The 26,438-nt window shown below is 41.9% G+C and overlaps 1 protein-coding gene across 1 annotated transcript in view; it reads right to left on the bottom strand.

The window, feature by feature from the left end:
* PDCL2 (phosducin like 2) overlaps positions 1-22,283 on the bottom strand; it is a 44,215-nt gene extending 21,932 nt beyond the window's left edge. Inside the window, exons 1-4 of the mRNA XM_050948135.1 lie at positions 22,158-22,283; positions 8,619-8,739; positions 6,780-6,870; positions 609-752 (exon numbers count right to left, since the gene is read on the bottom strand). Coding sequence (XP_050804092.1) covers positions 609-752; positions 6,780-6,870; positions 8,619-8,739; positions 22,158-22,193 — 392 coding nt within the window. The 5' untranslated portion in view covers positions 22,194-22,283. The remainder of the gene's footprint in view (positions 1-608; positions 753-6,779; positions 6,871-8,618; positions 8,740-22,157) is intronic.
* Positions 22,284-26,438: the final 4,155 nt, after the last annotated feature.

Raw genomic sequence — 26,438 nt, 5'->3', positions numbered from 1 at the left:
GAAAAAAGCCATGTCCTGTCTCAAAAAAACAAAACAAAAACACAAAAAACAAAATAACCCCCCCACCCACAGAGTTCAGCATCGGAGTCCTTAGATCTTACCACTGAATCTTAATGCAATTACTGCTACCACTAGGGAATTCCTTGGAGAACTGCTAAATTAGGGAAATCCAAACCCCAACCTTCCTAAAGCCTTCGGGAAAGACTCTCACCCTACCAGACTGCTGATCTGTTGAAGGGAGAGAATGAAAGAAAGAAAGAAAAAGGCAGCAAAATCCTTAGAGAAGAATCTTGAAGGAGGGCTACAGAGGAACTTTTGCGCTCCAGCACAATTCATGTCTGCCAACAGTAGCTAGCAAGAAAGATCTTTTGCATTACCTCTATGTGAGACAAAGGTGAAGAAATCCTATGCAGTGCACTGATGGAGCAAGGAGGACCAACAGAGGAGAAATCTTATTTTATAAGATTTCTTTTCCCTCAAGTGGAGATATAGTAAACAATGACATTATAATCTATTTTGCATATATCATCTTTCTTATCATCTTATATCTTTTTTGCTAACTGTTTTAGATTCTTAAATAGTTTTGAAAAATATAATCATAGCATTACCTTGATCTGTATAGATGAATTACAACCCACACATCCTTCTGAGCATTTGTGACTTCTTTCACATATTGCTCACCAGAAATTTCTCTCAGATCCCCATATTTTTGCGTTTTCTGAGGAATTTTCCATTCTTGCAATCGTTGTTGCCTATTTCAGAAACAAAAATTGTTTGATACAATTTTTTAAAATTTATTTTACATTAATATCAATTTTGTATCTCTTAGTTCCTTTGAATAAACCCACCATCATTTATGGTTGAAATATTACAACCATGATTTTCAACTTTTGGTACTTCATCCTGCTTTTAGATAGATACTGTTGTACATTTTGGAAAAGTGGCAACTGTTTTTGAAATGTGGTGCCAATTTTTTTAATAATCTATATCTGACTGCCTTTAAGTTTTAATGGAATAATTTTGTGCTAGAAAGCTTCAGTGCTGGCATTTAGTTAGTGAGAAACTATATGTACTTCTATCAGTCAAGGAACATTAAGGATATGAAATATTAAGGAAAAGGAAGTTAAAGCAACAAACATATTACATGTCTATATTGATACTGCAGTGAAGACAAGGCAAGCAACACAAATTCAAAAAAAAGTCAAAATGTTTTTATGATTCTGAAAACAAAATAATGTATTGAGTAAAGCAACCCAGAGTTTAATACCTTACTGTTGCACAATTTTGTAATGAAAAATTGAATGAAAAAGCACTAGGTGGCAGTCTTCATCTATAAAAATAATGACAATGTAGAAAGTGAGAAAATTCACAGCCAAGGGCCAATTTTTATTAAAATTTATTGAAATAAACAAAGCCATTGTTTTAAGTCAGCAGCTGACTTTCTTTTAAAAAGTGTTAAACAAAATAAATTTAATATATTCCTACCATGATGTGTAAGGATTTAGGTGCACAACTGATGAGAACATTCTTTTAAAATTCTTTCTATCATAAAATAGCAGTAGACACTTGGAATCAACACCAGTCTAGTATTTCTAAATTGCTACTATTTTAGCAGTTCTAACAGTACAGGAATATACTATAATGGGCATAGTTCAAATCCAGTTCTAGTTTTTAGTTCAAGTGGATAGTTTTATCACATTGATACATTTATTTTGTATATGTCTGTTGCAAGGCATGCCTCCTACTGAACTAGTGTCATGTTGCAAGTAATCTCTGCCTCAGTTTCTCTTCTCTCAGGCCCCTTTAAGAATTCTACACAGTTCAAATGAATGTAAGACAAAATTCCTCTGCTTTGGTTCTACTTTGTTAAATCCAAAATAAATGTGAATTACATCTCTTACTTTGGTCTCAGGGGTTACACAGTCCTTCCCCTTGTGGCTGGTGGTCTCTGGGAGATTTTTTCTGATGGTCTTGAGAGAGCGTCGCTCTCTGTGAGCACCCCCCTGTAACCGAGCTGAGCACTTGTTATACAATCAACTGTCTCGATGGACTCCTTAAATTAGTTTGTTGCAGATAACCTGAGCCCAGATCCCCCTTAAAGTGGCAAGCAACCTCGTGACAATGTCATACATTGTATTTTTATGAGTTATTGTACAGTATTACCCAAAGATCTTGGCAAAAGTACTTTGTAAATTATTGTTATAAAATACTTGTTATACACACGGGGTCAATATGACTAAATTGACTATACTCTAAAAATCTTGGTGTAAGCTTCTATGATTTTCTGACCCAGAAGCCAAAGTGCTTAGACATATTGATTCTGTATCATACTGTATGTAAGAAAGCATTGTATAATGATATTAATAGTTTATTGGGGATTTGAGATTATATATAATCATTTATAATAAATACTGTGTATATATAAAATATTAGTTAGATAAAGCCATCCTTCTGAATTAAGAAATAGGAAACCAAATAGAATGGGTACTAGATTGTTAAGATAAGTTCCTGTCTGCATCCTAAAAGACTTGCCCATACCGGTATTGCCCTGGCCTCTTCCTTTGTCAGTCAGTGTTAAAGGCATTCTGAACTATATGCATTTCCTCACCTTTTGGGGGCGAAGCCAGACTTTCAGGCACCTGCTCCCCTACTTGGTGTAAACTTTGCTTGTACCAATCAGAAACGAACACACACAGTTTTTGGGCCCCGTCCCCTATGACACTTCTATGATGTCATAGTGGGTATTTTAGGCTGGTCTGCCATGTGCAGGCAGAAGAGGAGAAAGAAAAACAAATCCTGTGTACCTTGTGCACACCCGTAACCGAGCCTGATCACCTCGAAGCCTCTCTCAGCTCACGTGTTTTAAGCAGAGTTTCTACGTTTGCCGGTCGTTATGAGTTGGTTTGTATTCGTGAGTATTGGTTATTACTAAATGCTGCATCCGTGTTTATAAATATTGTTTACTGCATTTTTGTTTATAAATATTGTTTAATAGTAAATACTTTAGCCATTGTATGTTTTAAGTTCCATTAACCCTATTAGCTAATCATACGCTGCTCCCCTACCCCTTGTAACTATCCCCAATAAAACTTTTAATTAATTAATTTTAGTTGTGTGTGTGCCTGCAGTTTGCATCATGACCCAGACCCTCCTTGCATCTCTTACCTATACAGTCTATTGCCACGTGCAGCCTGGTAAATAACAGCTCTGCATTTTTCTTTCGCCCCTAAAAGTACGTGGCAATCTACATGGCGTCACGAACAGGATGCACGGAGGTTGGGACATGCCCGTGGCACACTGCAGATCACGCAGATAATGAAACTGAACAGTTTCAACATTTGCAGTTTCACCTTCTTACTAGCCAAAATTCGACTAATCCAAAAATAGAATGGATCTGTTCTCTTGGCTCGGGCAAAACTCTAAAAGGTTATACTGTACCATTAACCCTGGCAGATATGGGATGCCTCCTTCGGTGCCACCCGAGCTTTAGGAGTCAGCCAGCCGATTGTTCCCTGCAGCCTCAGTGCACGGAGACTGTGGAAAACCTCGGTGCTGCAGATCCCTCTCAACTTTGGAGAGAATGTAGCTGCATTGTTAAAAAATCTGGAGGCACTGTTTCCAAATTAATTCCCCCACGTCAGGTAATACCTGCTGATCTGGCACATAAATTATTATGCCAAATGATAAAAGAATTAAATTTGATTAAGAAAACCAAAAAATTGTGACCCGATGAATATAAATCTGAGGATGTTTCCACCGTCCTGTTTAGCATGATATGCAAGGCCCTCGATCTGTGTTCTGTCCTCCATGGAGGCACAATGTTTGCAGCTAAACACGCAGCCCCAGGCTCTCCTAAAGGTAATAATGAGAAGAAGACAGAAAAGGTAGAGCCCATCATTACCCCATCCCAAGTCCCTCTCTGAAAATTTTGCCACCCCCATATGAAGCTCCTAAAACTCCTCTGTATCCAGCTCTGCCAACAGCCCCAGAATTAGCAGAATCTGAAACCGTAGCAGAAGCTTTGCCTATTGCAATAACTAAAACTAAAATAAATGCACAAACAGGCAACACCACGCAGGTTACTGAACTGCGAACACGTACTAAGGCCGAACTTAAAGAGTTTTTAAAGGAAACGCAACGAAAAGCCGACGAGGCACCCATGGTTTGGGTCGGGCGGCTAGCCTTAGAACACGGAGCAGAATTGGTGGACCGCGAGGAGGCCGGCACCTTAGCCAAAACGGCCAATTGGGCATGAGGCTTCCCGGGTCACGCTTTATTAAATAATCGCATTTGGCCACTTACCACCCCGGCAGCTGCCATTTTAGCAATGAAAGGCAGTTTTAAAGGATTATATATCCCTCTGGGAACTTTAGTTACTCCACACGATCTAATATGGGCAATTGCAGGAGCTTCCATAGCCCTGTGGGATCCAATACAAAATCCACTTAATTTAACTATTCAACAGCAATTGGTGGCCACATCCTTTATACACGTTACTGATCCCACCCAAATTCCTGTCTCAGCAGAGGCGGTTAATTTGGCATTAGAAGCTGCCCCTGGAGCTGACACCGGTGCCATGCTGCACTTGCATGCGGTCGTTCGCAGACCCATCTTAACATTATTTGAAGTGGTTAGTAAAATTAAGTTGTTACTGCCACTCCCGCCTGTTGTTCTCCCAGTTGATTCACCACCAAAAAAACCCTCCAAAAAGTCAGTTTAATCCCTCAAAATATCCTGAGCAAACTAAAGCTGAACGGGCACTATTCGGCTTCCTTCTTAACTAAGGGATCCCCAAAGAAGCCCTGCGTAAAATGTCAAACCAAGAGCAGCAAAATGTAGCCGAACAGCTAGGCTGGAAAAATTGGGAGGACTATGTTAGGACAAAAAACGAATAGGGGCCGGATGCTGCCCGGCCTAAATTAAAGATCCCACCGATGAACGCCCATACGCCACCCTGTTAGTTAACGGTGACACCCCCACTTCCTTTTTATTAGACACTGGAGCTCAAGTTAGCGTTATTGAGCCCAACGTTTCCCACTGTCCTACTGGCTCCTTTATGTTTGTTCAAGGTCTCAATGCAGTACAAGAAAAACCCGTGGTTTGGGTTAAAATTGCCCACGGAAAATACCTAAGAAAAATAAAAGCCTTGTTGGGATCAAAAAATCTGCTAGGTGTCTCAGATATTAAAAAATTTAAACTGCATGATCAAATTCTGCAAGCCCTCCCTATAACCGTAGGCAATCATTCCCCCTATACCCCCGAAGTAGTTAACTCCCAGCCATGGAAATTTTCCCCTATTCCCACAAAATCCGAAGGGCTTCCCCTTATTGAAGCTTTGCTCACTCAGCTTCTAGAAGAAAAAAAAATAGAAAGGGTCACTGCATCCACCTTTCTGTCCGCCGGCTGGGGTATTCCCAAGGCCGGCGATCCCTCTAAATATCGCCTTGTCATTGATTACAGACAAGCTAACAGCCGTGTAAAGCCTATCGCATTTTCCAGCTCTGCCACCATTCCCGAAATACAGCGGCAACTAAGCGATGCAAGTAATCAGTGGGCATGTACGCTTGATTTAAAAGATATGTTTTACCAAATCCCACTCCAGGACACACAAGGAATCTTAAACTTTGCTTTTAAGGGAGTCCAATATAAATGGAAAGTTTGCCCACAGGGGTTCTGTAATTCTCCTGCACTTGCATCGTCCCATCTCAACATCACATTACAAAAGGTAAAACCCCTACAGGATGTGTATGTGCTAACCTATGTAGATGACATTGTCATTTGTGGGCCCAATCCACAAGCAGTTCAAAGTACCACCCAAATGATAATTGATGCATTAGAAGCAGATGGGTGGCAAATTAACAAAACAAAGAGCCACCTGCAGGCCAGCCAGCAATTCTCATTCTTGGGACTCCAATTCACTCCCACCACTCACACCCAAGCCCCAGCCAGTGTATTAGACCCTTGGACAGAAGCCCCTCCACAAAATAAACGAGAGCTTCAGCAGCTATTAGGTCTCCTTAATTATCACCGCCAATATATCCCGGCACAGCTAATTTTTAACCTAGAAATCCTACAAAGCTCTCTCTCTTCTAAACGCTCCCGAGAAGTATGGAACGCATCAGCACAACAAAGCTTAGAGAAACTAGCTGGCTGGTTCGCCTCTAACCCCCACCTTGCCCGTTTTAATTCCCAAGAACCCCTCAACATCAATTTGTTTATTACAAAACACCATGTAGGGTTCACTGTACTGCAACATGGTAATGCTATTTACAATTTATTAGTTAGATAAAGCCATCCTTCTGAATTAAGAAATAGGAAACCAAATAGAATGGGTACTAGATAAGGGGCAAAAAAAGAAGGTTCTGCATATATGGGACCAACAACAGATGTACTAAAAATCTTTTACAAATACTAAATAGTATGCACTGTCTATGTGTGCTAAGGGTTCTAAAGTAGTAATTACAGTGTGTGAATGAAATACTGTACCACTGAATCTTTAATTATAAATACACTACACATATCCCGGCAATAAAGAAAAATGTATCTTTAAATCATTTACTCTATCTGCAAACCAATACCATCCAGACGGTAAAGTAATATTTTTCTAATTAATAGCATTAATTTTTAGCTGAATATTTAATTTTCAAATACATAACTATGTAGGTAGGTTTTCTTCCTTTCAGTTTGGGGGGGAACGGAATTTTTCTTTATCCCATATCTGTGAAACACCCTAAATAACAATATGTACTGTGAATATGGCAAGAAACATCTTACTGTACCTATACATTTCAAGAGCTTTCATATCATCCTCATCAAAGTCATCTTCAGCTTCATTTAGTTCTTTAAGAGTCATTCTTTCAAATGGTTTCACTAAAAAAACAAGCCAAATAATTAGTCAGCTTTTGTAAACTAAAAAGCTATGTACATTTCAATATTGTTATGTGCAGAATTTTTTGATGCAGGCAGGAAAGCAATATCAGTTTGAAAAACATCTCAGGTCTCACCTATAAATTTGGTCAACACTGGAGCAACCTTGGGCAAGAAAGAGAAAAATAACTGAAGTTTGAGTAGCTATCAGTTACTTTATATGCTTTGTCATTTTCATATTATGTTGCTCTCAGACAGCATGACACAACATAACATGGTAAATTGTGGATTTAACTATGTCTGTACTGGGGTTAAATTTTCATAGGAGCCTCAGATTTCCCATTTTGTTCCAGCCATTTTGCATCTTTCTGGTAATGTAAAGTCTTTGGATTTAGGCCAGAAGCGAACAACAGAGAATTCCCCTTACAACAGGGGAAACTCCCAGTGTCATAAAGCAACTTGAGCTAGCTCTTACACTATCTGCATCCTCGCCACCAATGTAAAGGGCATGCTGGGAGTTGGAGGAGGCAGAGTGGGAACGAGGCAGGGGCATGACATAATTCTGCTCCACTCCACGAATCCTCCACTGAGATAGCAGCAAAGAATCCTGTGGCACCTTATAGACTAACAGACGTTTTGGAGCAAAACGTTTTGGAGCAAAATTCCCACAGGATTCTTTGCTGCTTTTACAGATCCAGACTAACACGGCTACCCTCTGATACTTGACTCCACTGAGATAAGATCCCTAGACTGCTTTAACTCATGCTAGGAATAGCTGGCACAGAATCAGGGAACTGTAAATAGCTTCCTGACAGCCCCCCAAAACCTACATCAAACAGGGCTGAGGAAGAGGGCAGAATAGAGCCTGTAGTCTCTAAATCGGCACTAGCAGTTGTGCACATGGATGTTTTGAGGCACTCTAAATCTTTGCTTTTAGTGCACATGCTGACTAGATAAGCGTAAATACCTAGGCCCCAATCCTGCAAATACTAAAATGTGTTTAACTCAGCACAACGAGTAGTCTTATTGAACCTCCTGGCACATAGTTAAACATATGTGTAAGCATTTGCATGATAGATGTGGGCATGCAAACTAGGCCCCAAAGTAATAGGGAATGAAAATATTTGATGTGCCAAGCAGTGGACACAAATCCAGAGGTCTCTTGAAAACTTTGCCCTTATTATTTTGGGTCACATACACTGTGTAAAAATTTGTTTTGCAGTGTGGGATACACAAAACACATGGGGAATTTGAAGTACTGGAAAGCAGTTCCAAGAAGATAATTTTCTGAGACACATTTTCCTTCTGAAGACTGATTTTCTGATTTGATCCCCTTTATTCTTACCAGCCTGTGTGGGTAGATAACTGATCAGTAGTTTGTTTGAACGTTAATATTGCTTACGTCAACCACCCTGTGTGGTAAAATCCGAAAGTAGGTTTTCTTTGTCCAATAGTGAATTGCTGATTTGTCTTTTTACATACCATGTACAGTAATATTTGTCATTAGCACATCTATATATTTTATTGTGCTATTATTCTGTTATTTTACAAGTATATTGCACTGAACAAAATAAACAAACAAATAAATGAAAATTAAAAATTAAAAAACACAACCAAATAAAATAATCAAAGTATTCTATTTTTAAGAGTGGAATTACGTTAGAACTTTTGTTCATGATAAATGTTTCTGAAGAGTCCTCAGATCTTCATACTTTGCTATATTAAGAGCATACATTTTAAACTTTACTTGCCCTCTGCTTCTTTCTGTAAACATAAAACCATTTCTTCAGTTTCATCTTTTGACTCATCTTTTGGAGGTAAAATTCCAAAATCTCTTAATATGTCATTCCATTCTGTATCTTCATTTGGATCCTATTTTGAAATTATGAAACAAAACAAAAATCAACAGGTTAATTTACTTCTGTATTTTTGTTTAAACAAGAATGTTCCCTTGTGGACTTTGACATATAATTAAGGGCATGACATTACAATAAAATAGGTCAAAATTATAACCAAGCCTGGACAGAGAAAAGACAGCAGTACATTCTGGACTATTCTATCCAGGAGAGAATTGATATCACAACTTCTGTATTGATTGATAAGGAGGAAATATTGAATTTATGAATATGAAATTAAAAATCAAGCTTAGAAAATTGAAAACAAAAACAAAATCTCTTTTAAATCAGTATTAACATTAAGAAGTGTCAAGGTTCCTTCCCCATTCTGAACTTTAGGGTACAGATGTGGGGACCTGCATGGACACTTCTAAGCTTAATTACTAGCTTAGATCTGGTATCACTGCCACCATCCAGAATTTTCAATGTCTGGATCACTCCCTTTCCCCCCAAAACCTTCCCCTCCCTGGGTAGCCTTGAGAGACTCCTTCTCTAATTCCCTGGTGAGTCCAGATCCAATCCCTTAGATCTTAAAACAAGGAGAAATTAACCATCCCCCCTCCTTTCTCCCACCAATCCCTGGTGAGTCCAGATCCAATCCCCTTGGACCTAGAAACAAGGAAAAATCAATCAGGTATTAAGAAAAAGGCTTTTAATTAAAGAAAAGAAAGGTAAAAGAAAACCCTCTGGGAGAGATTAGCATACCAGCTACTCTCACAGATAACAGATTCAAAACACAGAGGATGTTCCCCTGGGCACAAATTTAGTTACACAAAAAAATACCCAATTTGATTCTACCTCTAATTGCATAAGACAGGTTACAAGAAATAAACATGAACCTATTTATTCCTTTCTAAAACTTACTACTCTGGTAAGAGGCTGGTTCCTTGATATTTTTCACTCCGGCTGAAACTGAAACTCTAAACAAAGCAAAAACTTCCCTCCTTCCTTTTGAAACATCTTGTTCCCCCATTGGTTCCTGTGGTCAAGTGTTAGCTAGGCTAGGTGAACTTTTTAACTCTTTACAGGTACAAGAGGCATTAACCCTTAACCATCTGTTTATGACAAGAAGCCACTGTAAATACTATGACAAATAGTTCCTTTTTATAATATAGAACACGTGAATGTGGAATTCTAAAAATATATAGCAACATCAATGGGACACTCAGAAACAAACTGCTTGCAATTTGACAAAATTACATTTTTATTTCATTGAGATTTCGTTTGCTATCAGCAGCATCTGTTTATTATAGCAATTTATTTTGGAATGATGGCATATCCAAGTAGGACAACTGATGTATATCTTCAGATACGGACAACAAGAAAATATTCACTTATTGTCATAACAGATTTTTAAATTAGGTAGTTAATCAAAACATGTACAGTTAACTCTGATACACTACCTTATTTGTAAATGCCACAAAGTTTTATGGTGGAAACAAATAGCACTGTTTTAACATATAAGACAAAAGGTTATACAAAAAAGTGCTTCATAAAGACTGTTCACTTGAACCAACATGCAATCCCAGGGAAGGAAAACGATACCTATGAACAAGAACACTACACAAGACCTTCCACATAACGAATGCTATTTAATTTTTTTGCTTTTTGGGTAAATGCTCATAAACCATTCCACAAAGGTGTCACAGTCTAAAATCCCACAGCTCAAATGCTAAAATATATATATCTCAAAGTCTGCTAAGGGTGAAATCATTCCTTTAGCGCTTAGGATAATATATACCTAAGAAAGCCCCGAAGAAAGACGGAAAATGCAACAGTACCACCAGGCAAGAAGAAGAAAGTGGAGAGGCTGTACAGGGAGTCTCCACAGAACCTTACAGAGTCATGAGGCGAACTGAGGCGGTTGCCTCAGGTGCCAGACTGTGGGGTGGGGTGGGGTGTAGAAAATTGTGTCTGCTGCTGGTGCATATGTATTTTCCCTGCTCTCGATGGTGGAGTGCTGTGCTGGAGGAAGGAGGACACAAGAGACGTAACAGGCAGGCAGGATTAAAAGTGAGAGGGAATAACAGAAAGCAGCAGGAGCTGCAGGGAGAGAAAGGAGGAGGAGCCTCTTATGTAACTCTCTCACACCCCCAGGAGCCTGGACTGATTAACACCAGCTTCTCAGGGAGCTTCCTGTTTCCTGCTGCTTCCCTGAACCCACTTGAGGAGAACAGGCATTCAACTGAAGTAGTAGGAGCCAGTTAGGCCCTTAAAATGCTGATATCTTCCCTCACTCAGGCCCTGCTACCAGCCTGCTTATTTGTCCACTTCAACTGAGCGTTGAGAGCCACTATAGTGGGCACAGAACAGCAGTCATGAGTGAAAGAAGAAAATGCCCCTCTGGGGCAGCATTCAGAAGAAGAAAGCAAGCAAAGGAAGCTTTTCTATCTAAGCAGGAAGGAGCTCTCCTGAGATACATAGACACAAATGTTCACAGTGAGCCTTCCGGCCCCAGTGAGGATGTGAGTGGTGAGGAGATGCCTGATCTTCCAGTTAATCAGAGTGCAGGTGACCTGGTAGCTACTGCAGCATCCATATCTCCATCTCAGATGGATGTAACCATGAGCATTCCTGAAGAAAAGTGTAGATCAGAGAAGAGTGTGGTGGAGGCGCAAGAAACAGCTGCTGCTGAGTTTAGTTCCTTAAGTCTAGATGATCCAGGACTGTGGATCCACTTTAGCAGTAGCCTGAGGGACTTCCTTGTATTGCATGGGCCATAGCAAGTGAAAAACTTCATGTTCCCCAAAGACAATGAAAATAGAAGTTTCCATCCAACACATTACTGGCGTGAAATCCCCAATGGTGACAAAGTGGAGAGGCCATGGCTTCAGGCATTTGAAAGTTAAGTGATACTTAAAATTTTTGAACAAGGCACTTTAAGTTGTTAGTTCTCCTTTATTGGGGTAGGTAGCAGAGCAGTACCATGAGAGGAGTAGAACAGGAAGGAGGCAGAATTGAGACCTTTCAAAGTTTTGACCCAAGCAAGGGGGAATGGGAGCGTCCTTTGAGCCCCACCCCCACAGTCTGGCATCCGAGGTAGCCGCCTCAGCTGGCCTCATAGTAAGACTGGCCCTGAGAGTCGTACTGGCTGCCACTTCCTGCAGCTCCCATTGGCCAGGAACAGCAAACCACGGCCACTGGATGCTGCGGGTGGCTGTGCAAAAGTAAACAAACTGGCTGAAGAGGAGGAAGTGTTAGTTGCAGGAGTGACATCCTGGTCTAGAGCCTCTTCCGTTTCCTCAAAAGTCTCCTCAGAGGATTCACAGAGTCCCGACTCTAATGCCGATGTGGAGCTTCTCTGTCTTTCCCTGGAGATACTGGGAGGCGTGGAATAATGTTGCCTATATATTGCCCACAGGTACCAATATGGTCACTGTGGTGGGAATGGCATTGGTGGTGGCATCCATGGATACCCATAGCACCCCTGAGTGTCATCTCTGGAACAGTGCCCCGGCTGTTCCTTTAGATCTGGTCTGATGATTCCCTGGATGGGTGAAGAATGGTGTGAAGAATAAACATCTCCTTTCTGATCGTTGCCTTCCTCACTAGAAAAAGGAGGGGAAGATCTGTTTGTTGGTGTGTGTAACAGTGCTGAATGTACCGATGCTATATTGGTACCGAGAAGAGGCGATTCTCATGCTGCAGCAACTACTAGGTCCTTACGTCAAAGAAACTGCTGTATTCCAAGAGATCTCAGTACTGAAGATGGCATTGGCAATAATTATTGTGGAACTGGGAGTTGTTGTGGCACTGGTAAGACCAGTGCCGAGGCTGTCTGTACCAAAGGAGGTAAAATAGACTTTGGTACCACTGTCTCTGCGCTATGTGCCAGAGAGCCAGAAGATGGTGCCATAAGCTGACGCACTTCCAGAGGTGTTCAGTACTGAGTGTTTAGCTGCTGCAGTCAGTGCTATATAGTAGAAGGGGCAGTCTTGTCTCTGCTGTCCTTCTGAGAGCCTGCTCACTTTGGGTCTTTGGCTTTAGTGGTATCAGCTGTATCAGAAGATCTAACCGACCCATAGATACTTAGTTGCAGCACAGTCAGTACTGAGGATGTGGAGAAAGTTGAAGAACACTTCTTTTTGGAGGCTCCCTTTGTAGGAGAAGTGGTAGCTCTCTTCTTTGCCCTTTTCCTGGGAGACAGGTCCCTCCCATGCAGAGTCAGTGGGGAAGGTCTGTCAGAAATTGAAGTAGGCAACCAATGACCAGGAGGCGTTTGTGGTCCCAGATCAGAGGCTGGGCAGAGAGATTTCTCCATAAGGAATCATTCAAGTCTAAGGTCCCTCGCTTTCCTGCTTAAGGCATGGGCCTTAAGATTGTGGCAATGGAAACACTTCTGATGTACATGTATTACCCTCCAAGCAGTGGACACACTGGGAATGTCTGTCTGAGGGCTTGGCTACACTTGAAACTCCAAAGCACTGCCGCAGGAGCGCTCCCGCGGCAGCGCTTTGAAGTGCGAGTGTGGTCGCAGCGCCAGCACTGGGAGAGAGCTCTCCCAGCCCTGCGGGTACTCCACCTCCCCGTGGGGATTTGCTTGCAGCGCTGGGAGCCGCACTCCCAGCGCTGGGGCACTGTTTACACTGGAGCTTTGCAGCGCTGTAACTTGCTGCGCTCAGGGGTGTGTTTTTTCACACCCCTGAGCGAGAAAGTTGCAGCGCTGTAAAGCGCCAGTGTAGCCAAGGCGTGAGACTGCAATTGCCTCTCAGCAGGAGAGGCAACATTTAAAGCCAGGAAACCTGGGCATTCTCAGGTAAAATTGTTCCCAAGAGGGGTGAATGAAATGTAAAAATAAAAATAAGATATATATATTTTAACGGGGAGAAAAAAGGGAACAAATTCTAACTAACTATTCTATCCACTGCACTATATTGCTAATCTTATATCTAAAGGTAAGTCGTGCAGAGGCACTGCCGGAGCTCCAACTAGGACCAAGGGTGTTTAAGAAGGAACTGAGTGGGTGTTGGCCACAAAATCTAATTAACCGCAGCTACAGGCACAAGACGGGGCAAGTGCATGTGTGGCCCAACTGGGTACTGCTGTCAAAATTCTCCTAGAGGCACACAGGCACACAATCTCCTGAAGTGGAGCACTCACTGGGACATTACTCAAAGAAGAAACTTTATTTCTCTATAGCATTTGAAAAGGAGATTTGAAAAAGCAATCCTGAAATACTACAAATAAAAAGCCAAAGGTCAGTGCACTACAATATGACATTTCCCCATGCTCATGGAACATTTTTTTTGTAATGCCTCAAGTAATGTCCAGATATACATACAGATTTCTCTACATGCTGCACCTTCAGAAACTGCTGGAAGTGGAAAGCAAAATCTATAATGAAGACAACCAGTATGTGGTACAAAGGAGGCAAACTTTGACTAATCCTTTTTGCAGTGTTGCCAAGACTCTCACTATTTGGTACTATTTATAAGGTCCCAGTTTCCAAAGTCAGATAACACTGGTCTACAATTTTTGAGAAGTCGTCTGCTTCAGAGATAAAATTTGATATTTATTATGTATTTTGATGTGCTGAATTCAAATATGACAATTAAAACAACTGATTGGCTACTGTTTCTAAGATATTTAAGTTTTTACATTTTATGTCTATGTATATTGTGTAGATAGCAGAGTTTTAATCATAAATTGTAAACCTAGGTCTTTCATGTGTTTATGGTTGCTTTACATGATAATATTTCACCTGTCCTGTTTATGTAACACTTTAAAAATCAGCAAAAGGGTTATATAAATAAAATTTATTATGAAACAAAAGGCAAAAAACTATTATGTACATAGTTTAGTCCTATTCAGTGTCTACTCGGCGCTTCTGGCTTGTCTCTTGTATTCATTAAACGGAGCATCTCTTGTCACTGTCCAGCAATAGTCTGCAAGCATTGATGGGCTCCATTTGCCCTGATAGCCTGCCAGGAGATTCCACTGCTGTAGTCTGGAGCCCAACAGCTCTGCCTTACTCTTGGGTAGTTCCAAATCCCTGACAAGGTCATTCAGTTCACCTTGTGTTATGAGGTGTGGTTCAGAGGAGGAGGATGGGAGAAAATGTGGGTCCTGTGACATTGATGGTTCAGGATCAGAAGTTTCATCCTCTTCCTCTTCCTCATCTGACTCAAGTGAGAATGATTCTGGTGCATCAGGAACCGGCAGTCCTTCTCCGTGGGGTACTGGGCGTATAGCTGATGGAATGTTTGGATAATGCACAGCCCACTTTTTCTTCTTTGACACACCTTTCCCAACTGGAGGCACCATGCAGAAGTAACAATTGCTGGTTTGACCTGTTGGCTCTCTCCAAATCATTGGCACTGCAAAAGGCATAGATTTCCTTTTCCTGTTCAACCACTAGCGAAGATTTGTTGCACAAGTGTTGCAGCATATGTGTGGGGCCCACCTCTTGTCCTGATCTCCAATTTTGCAGCCAAAATAAAGGTGATAGGCTTTCTTAACCATAGTAGTTCTACTGCGCTTTTGTGATGCAAAAGTCACTTCACCACAAACATAGCAGAAGTTATCTGCACTGTTCACACAAGTACGAGGCATCTCTGCTCACTTTGGCTAAACAGAAATGTGTCCCTTTGCAAAATCAAACACTGACAAATAAGAGAGCACGACACTGTATGATTTCTACAGCTGATATAGGGCAATTTGTTCAGCAGAGTGATGTAAGCTTTGTTATGATTGCATCATCCATGACTTCTAGGAATAACATGATGCAATTCATATCATGTATGACACAATACCAGCTTCAGATTGCATCATTCATTGTTTTGCCTAAAAAGCAAGTACTGTCCAAACCCAGTCATAGATTTATTCATAGATCCAGTCAAAGATGTATTTTAGTCATTTCTGGTTTAAATTGAGATTCCTTCCCTTTATAACTCACTTATCCTCCGCCATTCCCAAGTCAAGGGTCGTATATACTGACCCAATAGCATACCTTGAAAACTAGAGCCAATCAACAATTTTAAGCATCATTTTCGTTCTCAGTGATCCAGAATTAGTAAAGTTGGACTACATTTATTTCAGAAGCATTCTGGCTGTAGAGCAGTGTAATTAAATGAGACTCTCAGTTTTCACTTAAACATAAGCCCTAATGACTCAAGTTTTATTTATTAATTTATTTTTAAGGTCTTAAGTTATGATTTTTGAGCATTTAGAGTTGATAATACGGCTTTTATGCCAAGACAAGGCAAAAATTGGTAAATTATTGAATATGTGTTTTCCTTCATTAGAATGTAACATCAGCAGGGTAGCTAAAAAAACAATGATTTTAAAAAAATCCGATTTAAATTAAAAAAAATCTGATTTTTTTGATAAAATGCTTTTTAAGGAAAAAACTTTTCTAAAGATAGTTTTAATTAAGATACATTATAGCTCAAAGATATCTCATCATGGAATAGGGAATATAAATTCTAATTCTATATTATAAGACAATACAGTCATGTAATGTTTAAGAAAAGTTTTATAAATTAGTTCCAATAGTTCATAGATTAAGGACCCAATCTTATGGGGTTCCAGGAGCTTCTTCATAAATTATTTAGGGTAATCTTTCTATCTTCCCAGTGGGACTCAGTGCTTAGTCTAGAAGATACCATCAGAGATGCTTAGTTTTGCAGTACTCAAATCGTGGATTTGTGTCTCCAGAGATAACATGCTTGTTAACAGCAAAAATGTTTTGAAATAAATAATTAAATAATTTACAGAGCTGAGAAACAACAGACTTCAACCCTATTGTCCCTCTGCAAATTTGTGTACACAGAGTCAATTCCATACCTCTCTCTAAAAGTGCAAAGTTTCAAAAAGCTCAATGAATAGAAGATTACTGGGGGTGGAATAGATATGGACAAGGAGAAGAAGTCTGGAGATAAATGTGAGAAGGGAGAGACAGGCAGTAAAAACAAAAGTGAAACTGTTTGAGCAGCATATTCCAGAAGTCTTGAGGTCTTTCTGAGTGTACCCTTCTGTCATGGTATAATTCCCCACTCTGAACCTTAGCGTCCAAAAGATGGGGTACCAGCATGAATTCCTCTAAGCTCAATTACCAGCTTAGTACTTGTAGCGCTGCCACCAACCAGGAATTCCAGTGCCTGGTACACTCTGATCCCCTCAAAAACCTTGCGCCGGGACCCCCAAGACCCAGACCCTCTGGATCTTAACACAACGAAAGTAAACCCTCTCTCCGTTGCCTCTCCCAGGCTTCCCCTCCCTGGGTTACCCTGGAAGATCACTGTGATTCAAACTCCTTGAATCTTAAAACAGAGAGGAAAATCCACCTTCCCCCCTCCTTCTCTCTCCCCCTCCCAGACTCTCCCTGAGAGAGAAACTAATCCTAACACAGAGAGAAAATTAACCTCTCTCTCCCCCTTCCCTCCTTTCTCCCCACCAATTCCCTGGTGGATCCAGACCCAGTCCCCTGGGGTCTCATCAGAATAAAAAAACAATCAGGTTCTTAAACAAGAAAAGCTTTTAATTAAAGAAAGAAAAAACAGTAAAAATATCTTTGTAAATGTAAGATGGAATATGTTACAGGGTCTTTCAGCTATAGACACTGGGAATACTCTCCCAGCCTAAGTATACAAGTACAAATTAAAATCCTTCCAGCCAAATACACATTTGAACTCCTCCCAGCCAAATACACATTTGCAAATAAAGAAAACAAACATACTCGCCTTATCACCTAGTACTTACTATTTTGAATCTATAAGAACCTGTATCAGGGAGATTGGAGAGAAACCTGGTTGCACGTCTGGTCACTCTCAGAACCCAGAGAGAACAACCACCAAACACTAACAGCACACACAAAAACTTCCCTCCCTCAAGATTTGAAAGTATCCTGCCCCCTGATTGGTCCTCTGGTCAGGTGACAGCCAGACTCACTGAACTTGTTAACCCTTTACAGTCAAAAGAGACATGAAGTACTCCTGTTCTATTAACTCTTAACTATCTGTTTATGACACCTTCATTGATGTCAGGTCTATCATACCATTCTCTCACTAGAAGGGAAAACCTATTGTCAAGGTATGTTTCCCACTTCGAACTTTAGTGTCCAGAAAGTGGGGACCTGCATGTACCCTTCTAAGCTTAATTCCTAGCTTAGATCTGATAGCGCTGTCACCAACCAGAAATTCCAGTGTCTGGTACACTCCCTGTCCCGCAAAACCTTCCCTGGGGGACCCAAGACCCAAACCCCTTGGGTCTTAAAACAGAGAGAAATAAACCATTCCCCCTCCTTCCCCCTCCCAGACTTTCCCCTCCCTGGTTTACCCTGAGAGATACACTGATCCAAACTCCTTGGATCTTAAAACAGAGAGAAATTAACTTTCCCCCCACCTCCTTTCCCCCCACCAATCCCCTGGTGAGTTCAGACCCAATCCCCTTGGGTCTTAAATAAGAAAAAAAAACCAATCAGGTTCTTAAAAAAGAAAGCTTTTAATTACAGAAAGAGAAAGTAAAAATTATCTCTGTAAAATCAAGATGGAAAATATTTACAGGGTCTTCAGCTTACATAGACTAGAGGGACTCCCTCCCCACTAGCCTAAGACACAAGTTACAGCAAACAGAGGTAAAAATATCCTTCCAGCAAAATACACGTTCACAAGTTAAGAAAACAAACATAAGCCTAATCCACCTTTTCTAGCTAGTACTTACTATTTTGAATATGAGAGACTGTTTTAGAAAGATTGGAGAACGATCTGGTTGCATGTCTGGTCCCTCTTAGCCCCAAGAGCGAACAACCGAACAAAACAAACAGCACAAACAAAGACTTCCCTCCACCAAGATTTGAAAGTATCTTGTCCCCCCATTGGTCCTCTGGTCAGGTATCAGCCAGGTTCACTGAGCTTCTTAACCCTTTACAGGTAAAAGAGACATTAACCCTTAACTATCTGTTTATGACACCTATAATGGCAGCAGGCCGTAAAAGAGACCCAGGGCTTGTCTACATCAGAAAGTTGCAGCGCTGGTGAGGGAGTTACAGCGCTGCAACTTAGGAGGTGTACACATCTGCAGGGCACCACCAGCGCTGCAACTCCCTGTTTGCAGCGCTGGCCGTACTCCCGTTTTGTCTCGGGTGTAGAGGATCCAGCGCTGGTAATCAAGTATAGACACTTACCAGCGCTTTTCTTGACCTCCGTGGAATAAGCAGGTATCCCAGCATACCTGAGGAAGCCTCTGGTAATCAAGCTGGTCTCCTTCCCCGGCTTGCTCTCGCGTTCCCCGAACCCCGAGCAAGCAGGTCTCCTTCCCTGCGGTTTGCAGGGTGGTTCCGGGAACGCGAGAGCAAACCGGGGAAGGAGACCAGCTTCGCCGCGGTTTGCTCTCGCGTTCCGCGAACCACCCTGCAAACCGCAGGGAAGGAGACCTGCTTGCTCGGCGGTTCGGGGAACGCGAGAGCAAACCGGGGAAGGAGACCAGCTTCGCCGCGGTTTGCTCTCGCGTTCCCCGAACAAGCAGGTCTCCTTCCCTGCGGTTTGCACGGTGGTTCGCGGAACGCGAGAGCAAACCGCGGCGAAGCTGGTCTCCTTCCCCGGTTTGCTCTCGCGTTCCCCGAACCCGAGCAAGCAGGTCTCCTTCCCTGCGGTTTGCAGGGTGGTTCGCGGAACGCGAGAGCAAACCGCGGCGAAGCTGGTCTCCTTTCCCGGTTTGCTCTCGCGTTCCCCGAAACCCCTTGAAGCCGCCCAACAGCGCTGCAGTGTGGCCACATCTAACACCACTTGCAGCGCTGGTTGCTGTAAGTGTGGCCACTCTGCAGCGCTGGCCCTATACAGCTGTACTAATACAGCTGTAACAACCAGCGCTGCAAAATTTTAGATGTAGACATGGCCCCAGTTCGGGAATATTTTAATGAAGTTCCTCTACCTGTGGGTAAGACAGGCATGTGTGCAAAATGCAAACAGTGCAACAAAGAAATGCAAGGCCTGGTTTCTCGAATGAAACAACATCATGAGAAGTGTTCCTTCTCAGGAGGAAGAGGCACTGAAGATGACAAAAGGAACATGTCTGAACATACAGGATCTTCAGGTTAGTAATAACTAACAAGAATGCACTTTTATGTAGAAATCCATGATTAAAGTGAGTCTTCCTGACTAGTGATTTAAATCATGATTTAAATCAAATCCACTCCGAACGTCAGCATCTAAAACTCCTGAGAAATTTCACTATACTTTTTTTTTTAAACAAAATTAACTACAACAAGATTCCCTTTTACCAGTGGTGCCCAACCTCATTGCAGAGGTGGGCTACATAAAACTAAGCACAATCTTATGTGGACCAAATGGATTCTACGTATTTTAATAAGATTTAAAGTCAGCTGTATTGATTTAATATTTTAAGTTCATCTTGTTTCCTATGTATTTAGATATCAACAGTATGTACAGTATTCTCTAGTTACACACTTGATTAAACTAAAATGATGTAAACATGGTGACACTAAAATGATGTAAACACTAATGAATCAGCCATTAGTATATTGTGTTGAAGCAGCTGCGGGCCTTATGAAATGCTCTGGTGAGTCGTGTACCGCCCATGGGTCATAGGTTAGGCAACCTTGCCTTATACAGTAAATATATCACTTTGGGATGTATAGTTATTCAGAACCCTTTATGATTCCAGAGAATAAACACATAGATGAATTTCAGAATATGACCTCTAGCTCCCTGAGGTGTCTGATGATTAAATCAACAGCAATAGCCTGTTTTCTCTCTCTTCAAATAAGGATTTATGTACCGTCTCCTGAAAGTTAAAACTGGAATACACCAATATAAAATAGATGCTTCTTATAAATCAGGCAAAAGCATGTTTTGAAAATCAGCACAAATGGAAGCGTTCAGAGGATTTGTTAACTGAGAGAAGAAACATTAGCTAAAAAGGCACTGGATCGCTTACAAGAGAGTACAGCGCTCACACAAAGACTTGACTATTTAAATTAATGAGTGAATAATTTAAAGCTATCTAGTTAATTTAATGAATTAACTTCAAATCTAAAAAATGTAAAGCCAACTGATACTTCAAGAGCAATTTAAATACTACTTTACAACAATCCATTCTTACATAGTTTAAGCAACTTTAAAATATTAACCACTCTTATGACAAAATTCTTTGGGCCAGGGAATAAGTAACATTGCATAGCATTGTATGCATTTAATAACAATACATGCGTAGTGTATAGTATGCAAGTATAATGGATCAATTTTTTAAAAACATTAAATCCTAAATGGGGAATCTTGAGTAAAATAAATAAAGTGACATTTTTACAGTATGACATGTCTGATCTTCAGTAATAATTTGAGTTCATTTCTGTTGTAAGAAAGGTGCCAACCCACAAAAAAACAAACTCCCTAGTAACAGAAGCATAGCCTTTGGTTGTTGCGGTGCATATTAACTATCAAGTTAACTCTTAAAATTTCACATTTCCATTTCCATTCTTGATGATCTATTTGTAAAGGGAAATGCAGAAAAATTGTCCCTCTAAACCAGGCCTGCACAACATGCGGCCCGCGGAGCCTCACTGTGTGGACCGAGGGGGGATTCTAAATCCCCTGCACATGGTGCTCTGGGGGCAGCCCAGAGCCCTTTAAATCCCAGCCACGGCCTGGATTCAAAGGGCTCTAGGCTGGCCACAGCCGCAGGGAGCCCAGAGCCCTTTAAATCCCAGCCGTGGCTGGGAATCAAAGGGCTCTGCGCTGCTCGTAGCAGCGGGGAGCCCAGATCCCTTTAAATCCCAGCTGCAGCCGAGAATCAAAGGGCTCTGCGCTGCCCACAGCGACGGAGAACCCAGAGCCCTTTAAATCCCAGCTGCGGCTGGGAGTCAAAGGGCTCTGGGCTGCCTGCAGAGTGCCGTGTGCGGGGGATTTAGAATCCCCCTGCGGGCCGCACAGAGCCCTTTAAATCCCGGCTGCGGCTCCCGCGGATGGACTGGGGCTGGGATTTAAAGGGCTTGGGTTCCCCTCAGCGGCAGGAGCTCTGGGCCCTTTAAATCTTCCCAGGCAAACTCGTGTCCTCTGTAGGTGAATACAGGGTCCACAATGCCCTATCTTGCAAAGTGGGCCTTCAGTTTACCAGTCACTGACTTGCTTCTTGCATCAAGAAGGTCATCAACCTCCCAAAAATGTGAATAGAAGTCCACTGTAATCAAGTGCTGCTTTTCCTTGAAGGTAAATAAGTCCACTCCCACTTTTCCCTAAGGTTGGGTGGGCAGCTAACATGGGAACAGAGTCTCTTTCTGTTATCACATAACTGGCCGATGTCACACCCTTCTATCAATAAGCAGAGTTGAGTAAAAATTCCCAACCAGTAAACACTCTCAAACTCTAAGACAGCTGTCATTGTTAAGGTGTGAGGCATTATTTTTTGCATAACATCCTTACATAATGAGGCAGGAACAACAGCTCTCTGTCCTTGAAACATGATTTTATCCTGCATACATAGCTAAACTTTCATTTGAAAATATGGTTCTGCTCCTACAGGAACTTGACTTTTGTCTTCTGGCCAGCCTGAAAATATCGGTCTCTTGTTGACCTGTAGTTGAGTGCTCTTTTCCATAGCCTCTTTGATTTCCATCAGCTTCATTGTTAAAATTGGGCAATAGCATAGCATGATAATAGATTCAATTCCCTGATTCCCTTTCCCCAACTCATTGATGCCGAGTCAATTGTTCTGCTCAGGGTGTCAGATAACAACCTTTAACATCTTTGAAAATATCTGATCTCTACCTGGTAGTGCTGGAGGTGCATCACTGTGCACTGCAACCTCTTTGGAGCACTACGAAGAGGCTTCGCCATGATTGTCTCCAGGGGTCACTTGTGGTCTGATTGCTCTATTACTTGCTGGCCACAGGTAAAATCATACCACTCGAAAAGCCAGAAGCTCTTTTTCTATTTGGGTGTACACCTGTTTAGTTTCTGACAGGGCTCTCCTGGCACAAGTGATTGGAGCTTCTGCAAAAAAGTTACACCCAATCCTTTCTCTGATTCATCACATTGGAGTGTCAGTTTCCCTCCTGGCTGGTAGTACTTCAGGACAAGTGACATCCATTATCATTTGCTTCAGCATGTCAAATGTTTGCTGTTGGAGACCTGCCCAGTCCCACGCAACATCCTGCCGTGTGAACTGATGTATGAGTTCTGCTACTGCAATCAGATGTGGAGAGAAAATGTACCATTCCTCTGAAGAACTCCTTTTACATCCACTGGTGCTGGCATGTTTCTGACTGCCTTGATCTTGTTGGGAATCTACTTTCAGTTCCTCTGCTCTGAGCAGATATCCATTATATGTCACCTTATGCTGTCTGAGTCATATTTTTTCCAGGCTGAGTTATGTTATTGTCCCTGCATCATTGGTCAAAATCTTGTAGTTTTCAGTGATCGTCTAGTTCAGCTTCTGCCTTATTGCTCACTTTGCCTACAGTGAGGATATCATCTGCAATTATTTTTACCCCAGAAGTCCTTCCAGCCCTTGGGTGAGTCTTCTCTGGAACACCTGGGTATGTGCAGCCATCTGTAGTGAACAAATAGTGTTGCAAAAGTTGTCAATATGCTGGACTTTTTAATCAAAGTTTATGTGCCAAACTCCATTCCTCACATCACAGATCATAAGAATTCTGGCTTAAGAACATTCTGCCAAGATGTAATTAATTGTAAGCAGTCAACATTTGCATCTTTTCAATGCCCAGTTCAATGGCTTCGAGTCTATGGAGATGCATAATTTGCCTGATGACTTCTTTACCACTATCATGCTGCTTAATCGAGATGTGACTAGTCTCTACAGGTGCTATATCATCCCTACTCTGCACACTTCTGAGATCCTTGCATACTTCATTATGTAGTGCAACTGGAATTTTTCTTCATGGTAAGCACTATGGTTCCATTGTGAGGTCTACTTTCAGTCACAGCTTTCCTTTGAAGTACCTGTTACCATCCCATTTACTTTTAAAATTGTTTCCATTGTCTATGGGACACTTCCCATAGACAGACTATAAAATTCTGACACTGCACCATGATCACATTCATGGCTTGTACCACTGTATGCGCCAAGGGTCCATGGTGTGTATGATCCACTACAACAAACTTCAGCTGGTACCTACCACCTGTTATTTTTCAGGTTAGTCACCAGGAGATCACATTTTCCTATGGGCTGCAATGTGTCCTCATTGTACATTATTAGATTGTTCTTGCTCTTTGTAAACGGTGTGTTCAAGGCCAATTAACCCCAATGAATCACGCTGCAGGAAGGTGCGCTATCCAGCTGCTATCGCAGAGACCCTTTCCCCATCAACATTGTTGCATACATAGCGGTTGGTATTGTCCCTTGTTGCTTTCCTGGCCCAAAAGACTGAACTTCAGATGTTCTTGGACTCAAGGAAAGAGTTATGATGCGATCACCACTGTGATGAGTTATTCCCCTCTTGTGCAGTCTGACTAAAGCTTTCTGAGACCTTTGTCTGTTCTTGCACGCACTGCTAATATTGTTCAACCTGCCATATTCCTTGCAGTGGTGTCCTAGTGCTGGGCCTTTTTCCTTTACCTGCTCATACTGCCTCCCACAGTAAATGCATCTCACTGTGGATATGCAATCCTGGCCACCTGCTCTCCTTTGCTATTGTCTCACTGTACATATTTCTGAGAGTGCTGCCCCTCCTGGAGCTTTCATCCTTTCTTCTGAGGCTTCAACTGCACACCCGTGTGTAGGAATATACAGGTTTAATTTGCTTTGCTAAAAATAAAAAAATGAAACCTTGAAAGAGTGCTTTGTTAGGTAAAATAAGAAATTAAATTTGGAGCCTTTATTAGCAAGGACTAATTAAAAGGAATGAATAATGGAGAAAAAGTTCCTAGGACAACTGCAGCTATGATAAAGATAAGTAAACTATTGTGAAAGGAATCTTTGAAGTCCCTGGACACTTGCCAACCAAATAGTCAGGGATGGTTCAGACTGGTTTTGACAAAAGTGGAGACCTAAAACTGATTGATGTTAGATACATAGGTGTATTATAAAGGTATAAAAGGGGAAAGAATAGGTGGGGTCACTTGCTAGTGTCTGCCTGCCTGTTCAACTTACAGCTAGTCAACATATATTTGGAGGACTCAAGGACTAGTCTTGTTGTCAGTACCTGCTCAATACTAATAACTGCATTTTATTGTATGGGTCTGATGATTGCTTAGGTAGCTGAGGCACGTCTGGAGCAACTGTATGAATATCATTTGGCCTTTAAGTGTAATAAATTAATTTATGGTTATACTGGTGTCAGAGATAACCTGTATCACTGACGATAATAATTCCAACACCATGTGTATTGTCTAAGCTTCTGTCTAATGTGAGATCCCCTTACCAGTGCAGCCATTCCCACAGGTGATGATTCCAAGTCATAAAATGTAAAGCCAGAAGGGACCATTAAATCATCTTGTCTGGCCTGTACATTACTAAACCATATAATCAAAAAGAGACCAAAAAAGTATCATAACTCACTATCACATTCCAAACTGAGAGTCTGCCAAGCCCCCGAAACTGCACGCAGCAGTCAGTGTGCATAAGGCTGTACATGAAGGTCTATCCCTACTCTTTCAGATTGGTCTCTAGTGAAAAACTTGTGTCACTCCACAGTTTTCTTCTGCTTTGTGGAGCAATAGATTCCCAGGGTTCATAGGACTGCTGTGAGGTTTGAAGAATGGTGAGCTTCAGAATGCTGCAGATTTCTTTGCCCAATAAAGTAACTTATTAGTTATACTTTTCCTGCTGTTGTACACAGAGCTGGTCATGTGGGAGGACTACATCTGGAACTCCTCCATCCACTGGGCCTACCGCTGGGGCAGGTTTGTATCTTCAAAATCCAGAGGGCTTCAGACCGACCGGGGCAGACATGGTCAGCTGCTGCACTTCAGAGTACTCACTGGTCAGGTGCTGCCACCATGTTTCATTTCCAAAGACTGAAGCTGAATGCAGGTTAAGTTGAATAAGTGCAATTTTATTAAACTCTGTGGACTGCTCTGTCCACGTCGTTGAGTTGCTTCCAGCCTAACTCCAGTAGTTCCCCTGGTGTCCCATCAACAGTTGACCCCAGGGAACATTGACCCTCTGACTCCAGTTCTATTGATCATGATTAAGGATACGATTCTGTCACAGAGTTCACAGATTCTGTGACTTTCCAGGAACTCTATGACTGCTTTTGGGGCAGGGCGGAAGCAGATGTCAGCCCCAGGGTCACTGAAGCCGTGGCCCCAGGGCTGAAGCAGTGGTTGACATTGGGTCAGCACTCTTTGGGGCTGGAGCAGTAGTGGTCAGCCTCTGCCACAGAAGAAGTGGCAGAGCAGGAGCTGCTGCCAACAGAGCAACTAGCTGGTGGCCCGACAGAGCAGCTGGCCAGGGTTGGGTCAGCCCCTCTGGGGCTGGAGCAGCAGTGATCAGCCTCTGCTGCAGGAACAGCAGCAGTTGGGCTGGAGCAGCTGTAAGCACCCAAGCAGCACTCTATTTGTTTCCCCCCCCCATTGGGTATTTTTAGTAAAAGTCAGGGTCATGCACTTCTGTGAATTTTTGTTTATTGCCTGCAATCTGTTCCTTACCTTTACTAAAAATACCTATGACAAAATATTAACCTTAATCATGATACAGGCAGCTCCCTCTACTCTCACACCCCACAAAACAATCTGCAGGTTTGATTCATTTGTATGGATT

This window comes from Gopherus flavomarginatus, chromosome 3 (genome assembly GCF_025201925.1).
Source record: "Gopherus flavomarginatus isolate rGopFla2 chromosome 3, rGopFla2.mat.asm, whole genome shotgun sequence".
Taxonomy (NCBI): Eukaryota; Metazoa; Chordata; order Testudines; family Testudinidae; genus Gopherus; species Gopherus flavomarginatus.
The sequence above is the reverse complement of the archived record's forward strand: the minus strand, read 5'-3'. Positions and strand labels throughout refer to the sequence as shown.